This window comes from Equus quagga, chromosome 3, assembly GCF_021613505.1.
Source record: "Equus quagga isolate Etosha38 chromosome 3, UCLA_HA_Equagga_1.0, whole genome shotgun sequence".
Classification (NCBI taxonomy): Eukaryota; Metazoa; Chordata; class Mammalia; order Perissodactyla; family Equidae; genus Equus; species Equus quagga.
The window spans coordinates 38,200,499-38,216,662 of NC_060269.1; the positions used below are offsets into that span (position 1 = coordinate 38,200,499).

Genomic DNA, 16,164 nt, shown 5'->3' on the forward strand with positions numbered 1-16,164 from the left:
GATAATCAAGTAACTTCAGAATACATTTCCTTGCTTCTTTCATGTATAAATATAAAAGGTATATATTTCACAAAGTTATGATACTCAGTATAACAGTTATGATTACACAGTATATAAAGTATTATATATAATACTTTTTTACTTTACCTACTGTTAGTATTTTCTTATCACTAAACACTAATAAACTTGTAAGGAATTAATCACATTTAAACCTTTGAAAAAATGTATTTTTGTTAACACAACTGAAATAACTACAGTGAAGGAAAAAAAACAGAGAAAACAAAAGAAAAAAAACCATGGTCTTTGTTTCTGGGACACATGATTTATACTACACAAAAAGGAAAAATAAAATGTCCCTGATAACTGACTAGTAGAAACATCAAGTTAAAGCAAAACTCTCTGAGATATACTAGTTTACCAAATAAAGGGAGAACAGCAGATAGGCCTGAGACATCCCAAAAGATGAAAGAAAAACATTATTTCTGATTTTAATATAATCTACCTACTCATTCTTTCAAAATTCCTTTTACTTTTCATTAATCTCATTCTAGAGTAGAAGAATGAATCTTTGGGGGTATATACGAACTAGTTGTTTTTGGGATTTTTTTTTTTAATGAAACAGCATATTTAGAAAAAAACTATGAATATAAAATAATATCCCCTTTGTCCTAACTTGGTCATTTAAATATCACATAGTCTTCAATTTTACCTGGTATTACCACTAAACTTCAGTCAACATCTAGGGACTTAGATATTACACCCATATATATATATGCACCAAAAGGCTTTTACACTTGGAAGGAATACAGAAAGAGAGATGGGCAAACATCAAATTGTAGTAAGACTTACTGAACTATTATGATTAATGCTAGAATAGTGATATACTTGAGGTCAGCATTCCCTTTCCAAGTCTCTAATTCAGAAAAATAAACAAGAGAAAACAAAGTACTGGACACTACATAAACATTTGACAACTGATAACCAGATTAAAGACCAAATGTCACCAAAACTTTCTTATATAAATCACTATCTATACAAATCTTCTCAAGTGCAGAAAAAGGAAAAAAAGTATCATTCCTATGCATTTACCCACTTAACCAGCAGCATCCAATCTGTCATACACCTACGATTAAGTGGAGAAAAATACTGAAATTCCTGATTTATTTGATATTACTCAAATTTATTCAGAAAATTATTAAACAATCAACAGTATAATATAAAAGCATAATTATTTATAACATGCTTAATAAAACTTTTAACTTTACCAAAAATCCTAAGCTTTGCTAAAATGGGATCTAAAAACTTTTTTGTTGCAATCACTAAGAACTAACTCACCAGGTGATTCTCCTCCCACATCTGAGGCTTGGGCTGAATCTACTGAAGAAACCACGCTGACAACATTGGTAGGTATACTTGTAGTAAGCGTGGAAGGTAACACTGCTGATTTTTTTGTTGCAATGATGACACTTCTGTAATAAAGAAAGTAAACAGACTATAAAATACAGACAATAATTCAAGTTAATTACAGGAATTTCAAAATAGAAAGTAGGAAACTAACTTCTTTTTCTAGTTTTCTTTGTTATCTCTATTTTGATGTACAATTTAGAATATTCTCTCAATAAGAAATCTCTTCAGTGGTGTTCACACATATCTGCATTTCATTTTTTTTTAGAATCAAGACAATGTTCTATGGAAATACAATTATCCATTTTAACATTTACACATATTTACTATATAATATTATTTAAATTTAGGATCATCTTTAATTATCCAACAAATAAAATATATCCAAAGGTATATAAAAAAGGAATTCTGTCACTAAAATGAAAAAGTAGTACCATTTTCTTAACCTCAGAATTGAAGCAGAAAACTCAACATGTTTCTAGAAGGATTTTAAAGTGCTGCTAATTTGAAATCATAAACCCTTAGAAATCTTATAAAGTAAAAAATGCAGAGATAAACAATTTTTTAACATGTATACAACCCAAGTATTTTTTAATGCCCAAACACTGTCTTTTGATAATACTATATAGAAAAAACAATGCACAGGTATAAAAAAGCTAGATGCAAAAATATCAAATAATCAAATTTGTTCATCTTGTGTATTATTCTAACATGGCTATTTACGATACACCAATTTCAATTAAAGTGTAATACTTTATACCAAAATAGTAACTAAAAGACCTTATTAGGCATAACTTAAAAGGCATTTTTAATTGAAGTTAGCTCCATAAACATGCAAAACCCAGTTAATGAGGTAAAGAGGACAGCTGATATATAATGCACTCCCACAGCAGTGCTTACTTTTAATTACCTGGTGTTAACCATAAGCCTAAAGTCTTCAACATTCAATTTATTTAATCACGTCTTTTGTTGACAATATTGTAACTGCAAGCTTCAAGTATTCCCTTAACAGCTTTAAAGTATTCAGTTTCTAAATAAAGTTATTTAGATACTTTATCTCAATAAATGTATTCAAAAGTGAAAATTACATAATTCCAGTACTTTAAAAATACATTTTGTTTTTGTTGTTATATCAAAAAGAGATAACGCAAAGCAAAAGAGGTTCTGTTTTACTTCAGTGCCTACCATGCGACAGCCAACACTGTTGCCAATTAAATCAAGTTCTCTTGTGCTAGGCATGGCTTATTCAATGTACTTGGGGGTAGCTGGTGTCACATCATTATAAGGGTGACTGCCAATGTTAACTATACACTAAAAAATAGAAGCAACAGCCACCTGAGCCCTCAATCCAAAATGGTGTGCTTAAATCATGGTAGCTTATATCAGATGAAGATTATTGACTTTAGGGCGAGTAGATATGACCCCTGTGTGTGTTACTGTATGTATGTGTGTGCCAGTGGTACACTCAGAAAATACAAAATGTAATTTGTATATTTTCTACTTTAGGCAGAAATTTACAAGCCTATTATTTAAGAAAATCTCTAGCTACCTATTCCCTAGCAACCTACTTTTTGTGGAGGAGGGGAGAAGAAATATGGAGAATTTACTTTCACATTTGTTCAGGAAAGAACCAGCAAGATCTAGTTCACTCATACAATAGGTAAGTACTAACAGAAGCAATAGAAAATACTATTTAGAAAAGTGAAATTGTTTTTTCCATAATTGAAATTTAAGACAAAAACCTATCCTATGCACCAGCAATTCCACCCTTAGAACTTCTTCAACATAACATATGCCCACAAAAAATGTGTACAAGAATGTTCAGAGAGGCTTTATTTATAATAATCAAAAACTGGAAATATCCCAGAATCCTTTAAGCAGAAAAATGAACAAATGTGGCAGTACGCTTATACAATGGAATAATATTTAGCAACAAAAAGAAACAAATTACTGATAAACCTAACATGGATGAATCTCAAAAGCGTTATGTCGAGTGAAGGAAGCTTTATACAGAAAAACACAAACTTTGTATCTCACTTTACATGGAGTTCTAGAAAAGATAAACCTAATCTATGGTAGAAAAAAATGAGAACAATAATTGCCTCTGCGGGATGGTGAGAGGATTGGCTAGGAACATGAGGGAACTTTCAACACTGATGATACCATGATTGAGGATTTGGGTTACACAGGTATATAAATTTGTCAAAACTCAACAAACGGTACATTTAAGATTTGTGCCTTGCACTGAATGTATATTTTACCTTAAAAAACTACCGATCTATAGTTAGACATCTGCATGCTGAAATGTTTAAGAGTGAAGTGAATTGACATCTACACCTTACTTTGAAAGGCATGGAAAAAATAAGATGGACTGATAGAGGGATGGATATATGGAGAATTAAATGATGAAGTAAACTGAGTTTAAGGCTAACTGCAGAATCTCAATGATGAGTCTATAAGGTGTTCATTGTACAATTCTTTCAACTTCTCTAGATGTTTGAACATTTTCATAAGAAAATGTTGGAAAACTGGTAATAGAAAAAATTTACTACAGTCCAGATGTTCCATGATATGCACAATCTCTATTTGTCCAAGATGGCATCATTAATCAAAAATAACAAAAGAACTTGACCTCATTTTTAATCCTTTAAACTACTGCCATTAATGCTTTTAATCATGAATACCTATTCTTTATTTCAGTTCAGTAAATATTCTCCAAGGTCTTTCACATATTCTCATTCCTGGGACATCTGAAGTGTGACATGCTATGTGAATTTACATTTAACCCAGCATTCTTCACACACTCCTGCAAATATGCTCTTAGGGTTCCTGAACATGTATATTACTTCACAAGTCCAACCCTTCATATATGCTATTCCTCTGCCAAGATGCCTTCCTCTTAGTCCTGCTTGCCAGCAAACTTCCTTCTCATTTTCCAAAACCTTGCCCAAAGGCCTCTCCAGACTCCCCAAGTCAAAGTCCATAAGGCACTTTCTTTGTGCTCCCACACAATCCTATTATATAAACATAAATTATTAATAGTTGCTATGATTAAGCACTGACAATACGCCAAGAATTATACATCAATTCTCAAAGCAATCTTAACATACATATTACTTTCATTTTAAAAACTAAAAAAGCAAAGTTCAGGAAGATAAACTCATTTGTGAAGTAAACGGCAGAACTGCCCTACAATTCCAGTTTTGTCTAAACAAGAGCCTCTAATTTGAACTGTTTCCTCATATTGACCTTTTTTTTAAGTTTTATTGAGATATAATTCACATATCATACAATTCACTCCTTTAAAGTGTAAAATAGTATGTTCACAAAGTTGTGCAACCATCACCACAATCATATTAACATTTAAACATAATTCTATATTATAATCATCGACAAGCAATGGTAATAAAGATTTCCAAGATATAAAATTATGCATGTGCTGGGGCCGGCTCCATGGCCGAGTGGTTAGGTTCGCGCGCTCCACTGCGGCAGCCCAGGGTTCAGAACCTGGGCACAGACATGGCACCGCTCGTGAGGCCACACTGAGGCAGCGTCCCACATCCCACAACTAGAAGGACATGCAACTAAGATATACAACTGTGTACTGGGGGGGGGGGGGGGGGGTTGGGGGGGAAAAAACAGAAAAAAAAAAAAAAATTGGCAACAGTTGTTAGCCCAGGTGCCAATCTTGAAAAAAAAAAAATTATGCATGTGCTACTACTAAAATACAAATTACGTCTGCTCACAAATGGAAAAAGTTGCACTTTTAGCCCAGCTACGTACTTAGTACAGAACAGAGAAATAAAGTCAACCAATTTCCAAACTCATTGAGTGATTCAAATCATTTCTGAAGAATTAACATAATAACACTTCAGCTCTGGGTCACATAAAAACAGAAACTTCAAAGTCATAATGATCCAATTAAAAGGACATCAAGCAGTAGGCAGATTTCAGGGTATTTTTATTCTCTTTACCAACTGTTTAACAAAAGTTTTCATGTAAAAGACTAAAATCTTCAACAAAAACGATCTTTAAGCTATCATATTTATCACATATGTATCTAAGTGTAAATCTAAACTAGTAAAGCATTCTAAAGTTTTGAAAATAATCTAGAAATTTAAATTCACCACTACTCAAAACTGATCATGCAAGTAACTAAGCATTTCACATTTTTATAAAATGCCTTTGAAAACACAAAGAAAATGCAACATGCATTTGGCACGACTGTGAGAGCCTGTATGCCAGGCAACATGTTAGGGATATTTCTGGCATTGTTCTCAGGCTATAGCTTAAATTTCTATTCAAGAGACAAACTGAAATCCTTCTGAATATTTAAGAAACAAATAACTCTGATTTTTTTAATATCTGCCACAATTTTAACAAAAAGCACTTCAAACTTTTTGTGATAAAGAATTTGGAAGACAAGTATGTCTTTTAGTTATGCAAGCTATTTTTCCAAACTGTCAATTAAAAAACAAATATTAAAGTATAAAATTTTACATATTATAGTTTTTTTTCTGTACAAACTAACTTTAATGAACAGTTACCATTTGTGAAGCACTATGCTAAGGACATACACGAATTATCTTACTTATATTTACAAGAATCTGTGAGGTAAGTACTACATACTATTATCTCCATTCTACAGATGAGAAAGAAGTAATTAAGGTTCCACATACAGAAAGTGTTGACTTTTTCTTTTTACATGAACTATGGAGGCTTTTTTTTTATTAAAAAAAGTTTAAGTTTCTTTTTATTTATTAACAACAGACAAAGAGCAACATTGTCTTCCAGATCACTAAGGTTCAGAAGTTCCATTTCAGAATCCTATCAGTTTCAAATGTCACAAACTTTCACATAAATGCTATTTTGGTTAACATACAAATAGTTTTCTAAAGGAGAAAAGAGCATTTCAAGCCTATCACTTTAGTCCCTAAGGATCCAGTTGAAACCCCAGGCAAGCCCTTGAACTGTATCAAGATAAATCCCTGGCATCCACTAATCACCAGAGAGGATCTTCAAATTAGATAAGAGCAAGAATTTTGTCATGCGAATGAACACAAATACCTTGCCATCCACAAAGGCTCACAACCTGGCAGCCTTTCAGCAAGGTTCTACTCATGTAGCTGTTACTCTAAACTTTCCAGCTATTGCTTGGGAGTTGATAATTCTTAAGATATGAAGAGAGTTGTGATTTCTGACAAAGCATTCCAGAGATAAATACATGATCAGAGGGATGCTTTGAAATTCCCAAAGATATTTCACTGGTCTACAGCGGCATGGAAAGTTTTTCAAAAGGTGTCTCTGGCTAAGAAAAAGAGAGGGGAAAAGAACAGAGCCGTTTGCTTGCCACGGACAGTATGTAAAATGCATACCAGATATGTAAGTTGCAAAAAAATCCTAAAAAATGCTATCACCAAAATTCCTCTGTTTTCTATTTCAATAAACCCTTTAAAATGTATTACTACACATGGTTTCCAGAGTTCATAACCTACCAAGTGAAGGCATCACTGAGGCATAGATTGAATTTCTACACTATTTAAAAAGAAATAAATGCCAAAATATAAATTTAGGCATTTATAAGGAAACAAATTTCTTTGAGTATTAGTAAGATATATTAAATTTAAAAATCTATCCTCACTTAAATATTTCTGATTAGTCAATCTAAGATTAATATAAATTTAAACAATTATAAAAATTGAGATAAAAAGCAACATTTACACCTCTTCCCACCCCCAAAATATAGCCATTTTTATTAACAGTTTGACTTATACTTTTTGAGGAACATATGAACATATATTCTTTTAAAGAGTATAAATTCCAGGGGCTGGCCCCGTGGCCGAGTGGTTAAGTTCGCGCGCTCCGCTGCAGGCGGCCCAGTGTTTCGTTGGTTCGAATCCTGGGCGCGGACATGGCACTGCTCGTCAGACCACGCTGAGGCAGCGTCCCACATGCCACAACTAGAAGAACCCACAACGAAGAATACACAACTATGTACGGGGGGGCTTTGGGGAGAAAAAGGAAAAAATAAAATCTTTAAAGATTATAAATTCCAAACTATTTTGTACACTATTTTTTCATTTAATAATATATCTTCAATTTTACATCAATACATAGTGTTTTGTTTTCTCTCTTTAATGGCTGCATAGTATTTACTATATGTATAAAAAATAACACATGTAACTAATCCTTCATAATTGGCAACTATGTTTGCATAGCACAGCCAAATTACAGAGTCTACAGTCAGTGGGCCATCAAATCTTAGCTCGACTAATTATAAGCATAAGAGCTTAAGCTAATTACTTAATTGTCCTGTGCCTCAGTTTCTTCACCTGTAAAGTAAGAATAAAAGTATCTATCTATCCACCTACCAATCTATCTATTCAAAAAATGTATTTAAAGCAGACATTTACAGGGTAAAAACTCAATAGGTATAAGCTTAATTATGAAATTCTTCTTGCAGAAAACATTTTATTCTTGCAAGTATCTTCTGCATAAACTTCTAGAGGTGTAATTAAGTTTACATATTTTAAATTTTAATTAATACCACCAATTTTCTCTCAAAAAATTGTGCCACTATGCCCTGTCAACAATATAAAAATGTTTCTTCATACCCTCATTAACACTAGGTATCATTTGTTAAATCTCTGCCAATTTAACCAGAGGAAATTATCTCACTGTTATTTTAATATTTATTTCCTTATTAGTGATGTAAACCATCCTTACATATTCGCATATTAACAGTATTTCTCTTCTTATATGAAATACCTGTTCCTGTCATTTGTCAATCTTTCTAGCAGATTAGAAATTTTTTGATTTGTTAGCATCAAATGTATATACTGGGAATATAATCTTTTTATCTGTATTTGTATTCCAGATACTTAAGTGTTTATATAGCCACACAACAGACAGTAGCAGTGACTGAATGTCTCGTCAGATATGATAGCTAAGTTGACATTTATTGTGATTTCTTCATGCTAAGTGCTATAGATTAATATATCTTCAATACAATTTCACATCAATACATATTGTTCTGCTTTTCTTCTCTTTAATGGCTGTATAATATTACACAATTTGAGGATAAGGAAATTGAGCTTAAGGCGGATGAGGTGACTTGTTCAAATTCACTAATAAGTGATAAAGCCAGAATTCAAACTCAGTTTTGTCTGATTTCTAGAGTCAAGGTTTTAATTCCAATAATATAAAGTCTATTAAAAAAAAAAGGAAAAGAAATTTCAATCTAGCAGCCACAATAACTACACTGTCACTTTAAAGATACACCAATACGGTATTTATCTCGAATTTGGACTCTGTCAATCGCATCACTCCAAGACATTCACTTAACCTTTAAAGAGAGGTAGAGGGTACGAGATGACACAGGATGATGACAAAAAGATCCTCCATTAAAACTTCATATTCCCTGTGTTGTTTCAGAGTACCTTAATTATCATAAATATTTTAACCTGCTTGAATGTCTAATATGCCAATCTACAGCAAGTCTGAAGTAGAAAACTAGGAGATGAGAGGAAATAAAGAAAACAGGAGACACAAAGGAATAAACAACCACCAAACAGATAAATTATGATGAGGATATGTTAAAACAAAACAGAAGACAACTGGAAAGGAATCCCACTGGCCAAATAAGAGACAATTTGACTACTAACATAAATGATAAGAACAATAACAGATTATAACCCATTGAGCAAAATAGCAAACCATAAGGCCACACAATGAATGAATTGAATTCATTTAATGAGGATGATAAGAGTTTCATACAGTACCTCTTTACAAGGACTACCTTAACAGTGAAGAAACCTAAAAAATACCATTTTGATAAATGATCAGAAAGAACATCAGTAATGAAATAAAACTATGTGCCACTTGTTAGAGTGCAACAAGAAGAAATAGTGTCAATAGTGATATTCCTGCCAAAGATGTATTAACTTGCATCCAATCCTGAGGAAATAGTAGAAAACTGTAAACTGAGGAACATTCTATAAAACAGCTGGGCTATCATCTTCTAAAGTGTTAAGATCATTACATTCAAGGAAGGACTAAAGAACAGACTGAAGAGAATCTGGAAGAACAGACTGAAGGAGAATAAAGAGATACAACAAAATAGAACACATAAGTCTGAACTGGATCTTTCTACTATAAATAGTATTGACACAATTCATGAAACATGAAAGCTGTTTGAAGATTAGAAGGTAATATTACATCAATGTTAATTTCCTTATTTTGATGAATGTATTGTAGTTATATACAAAACATACAATAAAATATTCAAAGGGGATGGAGTATTCTATCAACTTCCTTTCAAAGGACTCAGGAAAAATAAAAGTTCTTTTAACTGGTAACTATTCTATAAGTTAGAGTTTATTTCCAGATAGAAATATTGATTTTTTGGGAGTGACATCAGCATCATGGCGGAGTGAGTTGTTCCCTTAGACTCTTCCCTCTAAAGTATAATGAAAAGGACATTCACAAAACAACAGAGGACATTCACACAATAGATGTCTGAGAGACGCACACAGCCAAATGTCTGAAGGTGGAGGTGCTGGACCCACTGGGAGGAAGTGGAAGGAGGTAAAGGGATCTCCTCTCCTTCCCTGGCAGTGATGAAGAGTGCGAGACTGTGCGCAGCTCTGAGAGGAGAGTGGGGAGGGAGAGCTCTCCACATGAATGCCTTTGCTCTCCAAATTGCCTCCAGGCCATGGGAAAGCTCCACACAGAGGAGGATAACCTATTGTGGGAGTGTCTTCGTCACGGCAGCACCCAGGAAGGCAGAGCATGAACGAGCTCTGGATCACACAAGTGAAAGAAAGCACCCATTCCCCCAGCCAGCACACCAGCTAAGCCAGTCAGCAAGAGCAAGGGACCTCCACCTGGGTGCCTGCACATGCATTAGCAAACCAGAAGCTGTGAGAGAGCAATCGAAGACAGGCCCTGTCAGCACAGATTCCAAAGGACAGGCACAGATGCCACAGATAACAGCAAGCTCAGAATATAAAGCTCCTCCGCCCACCAACCCTGGCAGTGGTGGGAGGTCAAATCTGTAACCAGCTACCACCAATATGCAAAGATACAAATCAACCCCAGCAAACAATAGGAGGAGGTATATTAATACTCCAGACCACAAGGAAAATGACAAGCTCCCAGAAATCCATCCTGGAGGCACAGAAATTTACAATCTAAATGACAGAGAATTTGAAATAGCTATCATAAAAAAAACTCAAAGAGTTACAAGAAAATTAAGAGAAGCAGTTCCATGAAATCAAGAAAAAAAATTAATGAACAGAGCGAATTCTCCACATAAGAGATTGAAACTATAAAGAAAAACCAATCTGAAATGTTGGAGATGAAAAACACAACGTGTGAGATAAAGAAAAATCTGGAGTCCTTGAATAACACAGCTGATATGATGGAGGACAGAATTAGCAATGTGAAGGACAGAAATAAAGGAATGCGTCAGATGCAGGAGGAGAAAGAACTAAGACTAAAAAGAAATGAAGAAATTCTCTGAAAAATATCCAACTCAATTAGGAAATGCAACATAAGGAGTATAGTTATTCAAGAGGGTAAAGAGAGGGGAAAAGGAGCAGAAAGCTTGTTCAAAGGAATAATAGCTGAGAGCTTCCCAAACCTGGGAAAGGAACTGGAATTCCAAGTAGAATTGAACTCCTAATTTTCATCAATGTAAAAAGACCTTCACCAAGGCAGTAGTAAAACTGGCAAAAGCCAATGACAAAGAAAAAATATTAAGGGTACCAAGGCAGAAGAAAATAAGATTCAAAGGAACCCCCTATCAGGCTTTCAGTGGAGTTCTCAGCAGAAACCTTACAGGCTGGAGAGAGTAGAAAGATATATTCAAAAACTTTCAGCCAAGAATACTCTATCCAACAAAAATATCCTTTACATATGATATGGAGAAATAAAAACATTCCCAGACAAAGAAAGGATGAGGGAGTTCATCACCACAGGACACTCCCCACCCCCTGCCAAGAAATGCTCAAGAAAAGTCCTCATACTTGAAAAAAGAAAGAAATTGTTTGGAGCTGGGCCAGTGGCATAGTGGTTAAGTTCACGCACTCCAATTTGGCAGCCTGGGATTCACAGGTTCGGATCCCAGGTGCAACCAACACACCACTCATCTAGCCATCCTGTGTCAGCATCCCACATATAAAATACAGGAGGACTGGCATGGATGTTAGCTCTGGGACAATAATCCTCAAGCAAAAAGAGGAAGATTGGCAACAGATGTTAGCTCAGGACCAATCTTCCTCACCAAAATAAAAAGAAAGAAAACAAATGGTTTACAAAGCCCTGAGCAAGGAGATAATAGGCAGACAAAATCAGAAAATTGAAGCTCTCTATCAGAACAGGTTAGCTAACACTTAATTATAACACTAAAAATAAAGGGAAGGAAAACATTAAAAATAACTATAATCTTGTCATTTTAACCACAGACTCGCAAAACAAAACGGAGTAAGTTGAGACAACAATAACTTAGAAGGGGGAGAGGTAAGGGATGGAACCTACTTGGACTAAGAAAAGAAGAAGCTATCAGAGAATGGACTATCTCATTTCTGAGATGTTTTATACAAACCTCATGGTAACCACTAAACAAATAATCAGAAAAGAGACACACATGATAAATAAAGAGAAAAGCATCATAGAGAACTACCAAACTGGATTGGCAGTCTGAAGTACACTGGATGAGAAACAAGTGAAACATAGAACTGGAAGACAAGTGATAAAATGGCAGCGTTAACACCTTATATACCAATAATGACTCTAACTGTAAATGGTTTGAATTCTCCAATCAAAAGACACACAGTGGCTAGATGGATTAAAAAACAAGACCCAAAAATATGCTGCCTCAAGGAAACACATCTCAGCCTCAAAGACAAACACAGGCTCAGAGTGAAGGGATGGAAGATGATACTCTAAGCTAATGGCAAACAAAAGAAACCAGGTGTTGCCAAAATTATATCAGACAAAATACACTTCAAGACAAAACAGGTAAGGAGAGACAAAGAGGGGCAGTATATAATGATAAAAGGGACACTCCACCAAGAAGACATAACAATTATAAATATATATACACCCAACACAGGAGCACCAAAGTATATAAATGAACTATTAACAAACCTAAAAGGAAATATTAACAACACAATAATAGTACGAGACCTTAACACCCCACTTACATCAACAGATAGATCATCCAGACAGAAAGCCAACAAGGAAATAACATAATTAAATGAAAAACTAGACTGCATAGACTTAACAGATATATATATATAGAACACTCCATCCAAAAACAGCAGAATAAATTCTCAGGTGCACAGGAAACATTCTCAAAGATAGACGTTATGCTAGCAAACAAGGTAAGCCTCAATAAATTTAAGAAGATTGAAATCATAGCAAGCATCTTTCCTGAGCACACTGTTATGAAACCAGAAATCAACTGCAAGAAAAAAGCTGGGAAAGTGACAAATATGTGGAGACTAAACAACATGCTACTGAACAACCAAGAGATCACTGAAGAAACTAAAGAAGAAATTAAAAAATATCTGGAGACAAATGAAAATACACCATACCAGCTTATATGGGATGCAGCAAAAGTGGCCCTAAGAGGGAAATTCATGGCAATACAGACCCACCTTAACAAACAAGAAGAATCTCAAATAAGCAATCTTAAATTACACCTAACAGAATTAGAAAAGGAAGAACAAACAAAACCCAAAGTCACCAGAAGGAGGAAATGATAAAAATTAGAGAAGAAATAAATGAAATTGTAACCAAATATACAGTAGAAAGGATCAGTGAAACCAAAAACAGATTCTTTGAGAAGATAAACAAAATTGACAAACCCTTAGCCAAACTCAGTAAGAAAAAAAGAAAAGGCTCAAATAGACAAAATTAGAAATGAATGAGGAGAAATTACAATGGACACCACAGAAATACAAAGGATGATAAGAGAATATTATGAAAAACTATATGCAAACAAATTGGACAATCTAGAAGAAATGGATAAATTCTTAGATTCATACAACCTCCCAAAACTGAATTAAGAAGAAATACAGAATCTGAATAGACCAATCACAAGTAAAGAGATTGAAATGGTAATCAAAAACCTCCCAAAAGATAAAAGTCCAGGACCAGATGGCTTCTCTGGAGAATTCTACCAAACATTTAAAGAAGATTTAATACCTATCCTTCTCAAATTATTCCAAAATATTGAAGATGCAACACTCCCTAACACATTTTCTGAGGCCAACATGATCCAGATCCCAAAGCTAGATAAGGACAACACAAAGAAGGAAAATAACAGGCCAATATCACTGATGAACATAGATGCAAAATGCTCAGGAAAATATTGGTAAACTGAACACAGCAATACATTGAAAGGATCATACAGGGCCAGCCACTCCATGGTCGAGTGATTAAGTCCACATGCTCTGCTTCGGCAGCCTGAGGTTCACTGGTTCAGATCCTGGGCATGGACCTACATACTGCTCATCAAGCCATGCTGTGGCAGCAACCCACATGGAAGAACCAGAATGATTTACAACTAGGGTATACAACTGTGTACTGGGGCTTTGGGAAGAAAATAAAACAAAGAGGGAGATTGGCAACAGATGTTAGCTTAGGGCCAATCTTCCTCACCAAAAAAAAAAGAAGAAGAAGAAGAAGAAGGATCATAAACCATGATAAAATGGGATTTGTACCAGGGACGCAGGATGGTTCAACATGCACAAATCAATCTACGTGATACACACATTAAAAAATGAGGGATAAAAACCACATGATCATCTCAACAGATGCAGAGAAAGCATTTGACAAGATCCAAATCAATTTATGATAAAACTTCTCAATAAAATGGGTATAGAAGGAAAGAACCTCAACATAATAAAGGCCATATATGGCAAACCCACAGCCAACATCATACTCAACAGGGAAAAACTGAAAGGCATTCCTCTGAGAACAAGAACAAGACAAGGGTGCCCACTCTCACCACTCTTATTCGACATAGTACTGGAGGTTTTGGTCAGAGCAATTAGACAAGAAAAAGAAATAAAAGTGTATCCAAATTGGCAAGGAAGAAATGAAACTCTTGCTGTTTGCAGACAACATGATTTAATATATAGAATACTATAAAGAATCCATGGGAAAACTATTAGAAATCACAACAACAGCAAAGTTGCAGGGTACAAAACCAACTTTTGCATTTCTACACTCTAATAACAAACTACCTGAAAGAGAACTCGAGAATACAATCCTATTTATAACTGCAACAAAAAGAATAAAATATCTAAGAATAGATTTAACCAAGGAGGTGAGAGACCCATACAATGAAAACTATAAGACACTATTGAAAGAAATCGATGATGACATAAAGAAATGGAAAGATATTCCATGCATATGGATTGGAAAAATAAATTTAGTAAAATGTCCATACTACCTAAAGCAATCTACAGATTCAATGCAATCCCAATCAGAATCCAATGACAATCTTTATGGAAATAGAACAAAGAATCCTAAACTTCATATAGGGCAACAAAAGATCCCAAACAGCTAAAATATTCCTGAGAAAAAAGAACAAAGCTGGAGGCAGCATAATCCATGACTTCAAAATATACTACAAAGCTATAGTAATCAAAACAGCGTAGTACTGCTACAAAAACAAACAGATCAATGGAACAGAACCAAAAGCCCAGAAATAAAACCAAACATCTACAGACAGCTAATCTTCAACAAAGGAATTAAGAATATATAATGGAGAAAGGAAAGTCTCTTCAATAAATGGTGCTGGGAAAACCAGACAGCCACATGCAAAAGAATGAAAGTAGACCATTATCTTTTGTCATACACAAAAACTAACTCAAAATGGATTAAAGATTTGAAGGTAAGACATGAAACCATAAAACTCCTAGAAGAAAATATAGGAAGTACATTATTTGACATCGGTCTTAAAAGGATCTTTTCAAATACCATATCTACTTTGGCAAGGGAAACAAAAGAAAAAATAGACAAATGGGACTTCATCAGACTAAAGATCATCTGCAAAGCAAAGGAAACCAGGAACAAAATGAAAGGACAATCTACCAACTGGGAGAAAATATTTGCAAATCATATACCTGACAAGATATTAATCTCCAAAATATATAAAGAACTCAAACAGCTAACAACAGAAAAGCAAACAACCCCATCAAAAAATGGGCAGAGGATCTGAACAGACATTCTTCCAAAGAAGATACACAGATGGCCAACAGGCACATGAAAAGATGTTCAGCATCACTAATCATCAGAGCAATGCAAATTAAAACCACACTGAGATATCACCTTACACCTGTTAGAATGGCTATAATCACTAAGACAAAAAACAACAAATGTTGGGGAGGGTGTGGAGAAAAGGGAACCCTCATACACTGCTCGTGGGCATGCAAACTGGTACAGCCACTATGGAAAAGAGTACGGAGATTTCAGAATAATTAAAAATAGAACTACCATACGACCCACTATCCCACTACTGAGTATTTACCCAAAGAACTTGAAATCAACAATTCAAAGAGACCTGTGCACCCCTATGTTCATTGCAGCATTATTCACAAGAGCCAAGACATGGAAGCAATCCAAGTGCCCAGAGACGGATGAATGGATAAAGAAGACTGGTGATGGCATATATACATACACATATACATACACACATACACACACACACACACACACACACACACACACACACACACACACACA

At 34.6% G+C, this 16,164-nt stretch overlaps 1 protein-coding gene across 4 annotated transcripts in view; it reads right to left on the reverse strand.

Annotated features, from left to right (window-relative positions):
• The window catches only part of LRBA (LPS responsive beige-like anchor protein), a 710,247-nt gene that overhangs the window by 502,938 nt on the left and 191,145 nt on the right, over positions 1-16,164 (reverse strand). For all 4 annotated transcript variants that reach the window (XM_046655938.1, XM_046655936.1, XM_046655939.1 and 1 more), the window contains exon 31: positions 1,336-1,469. In XM_046655938.1, coding sequence (XP_046511894.1) covers positions 1,336-1,469 — 134 coding nt within the window. The remainder of the gene's footprint in view (positions 1-1,335; positions 1,470-16,164) is intronic.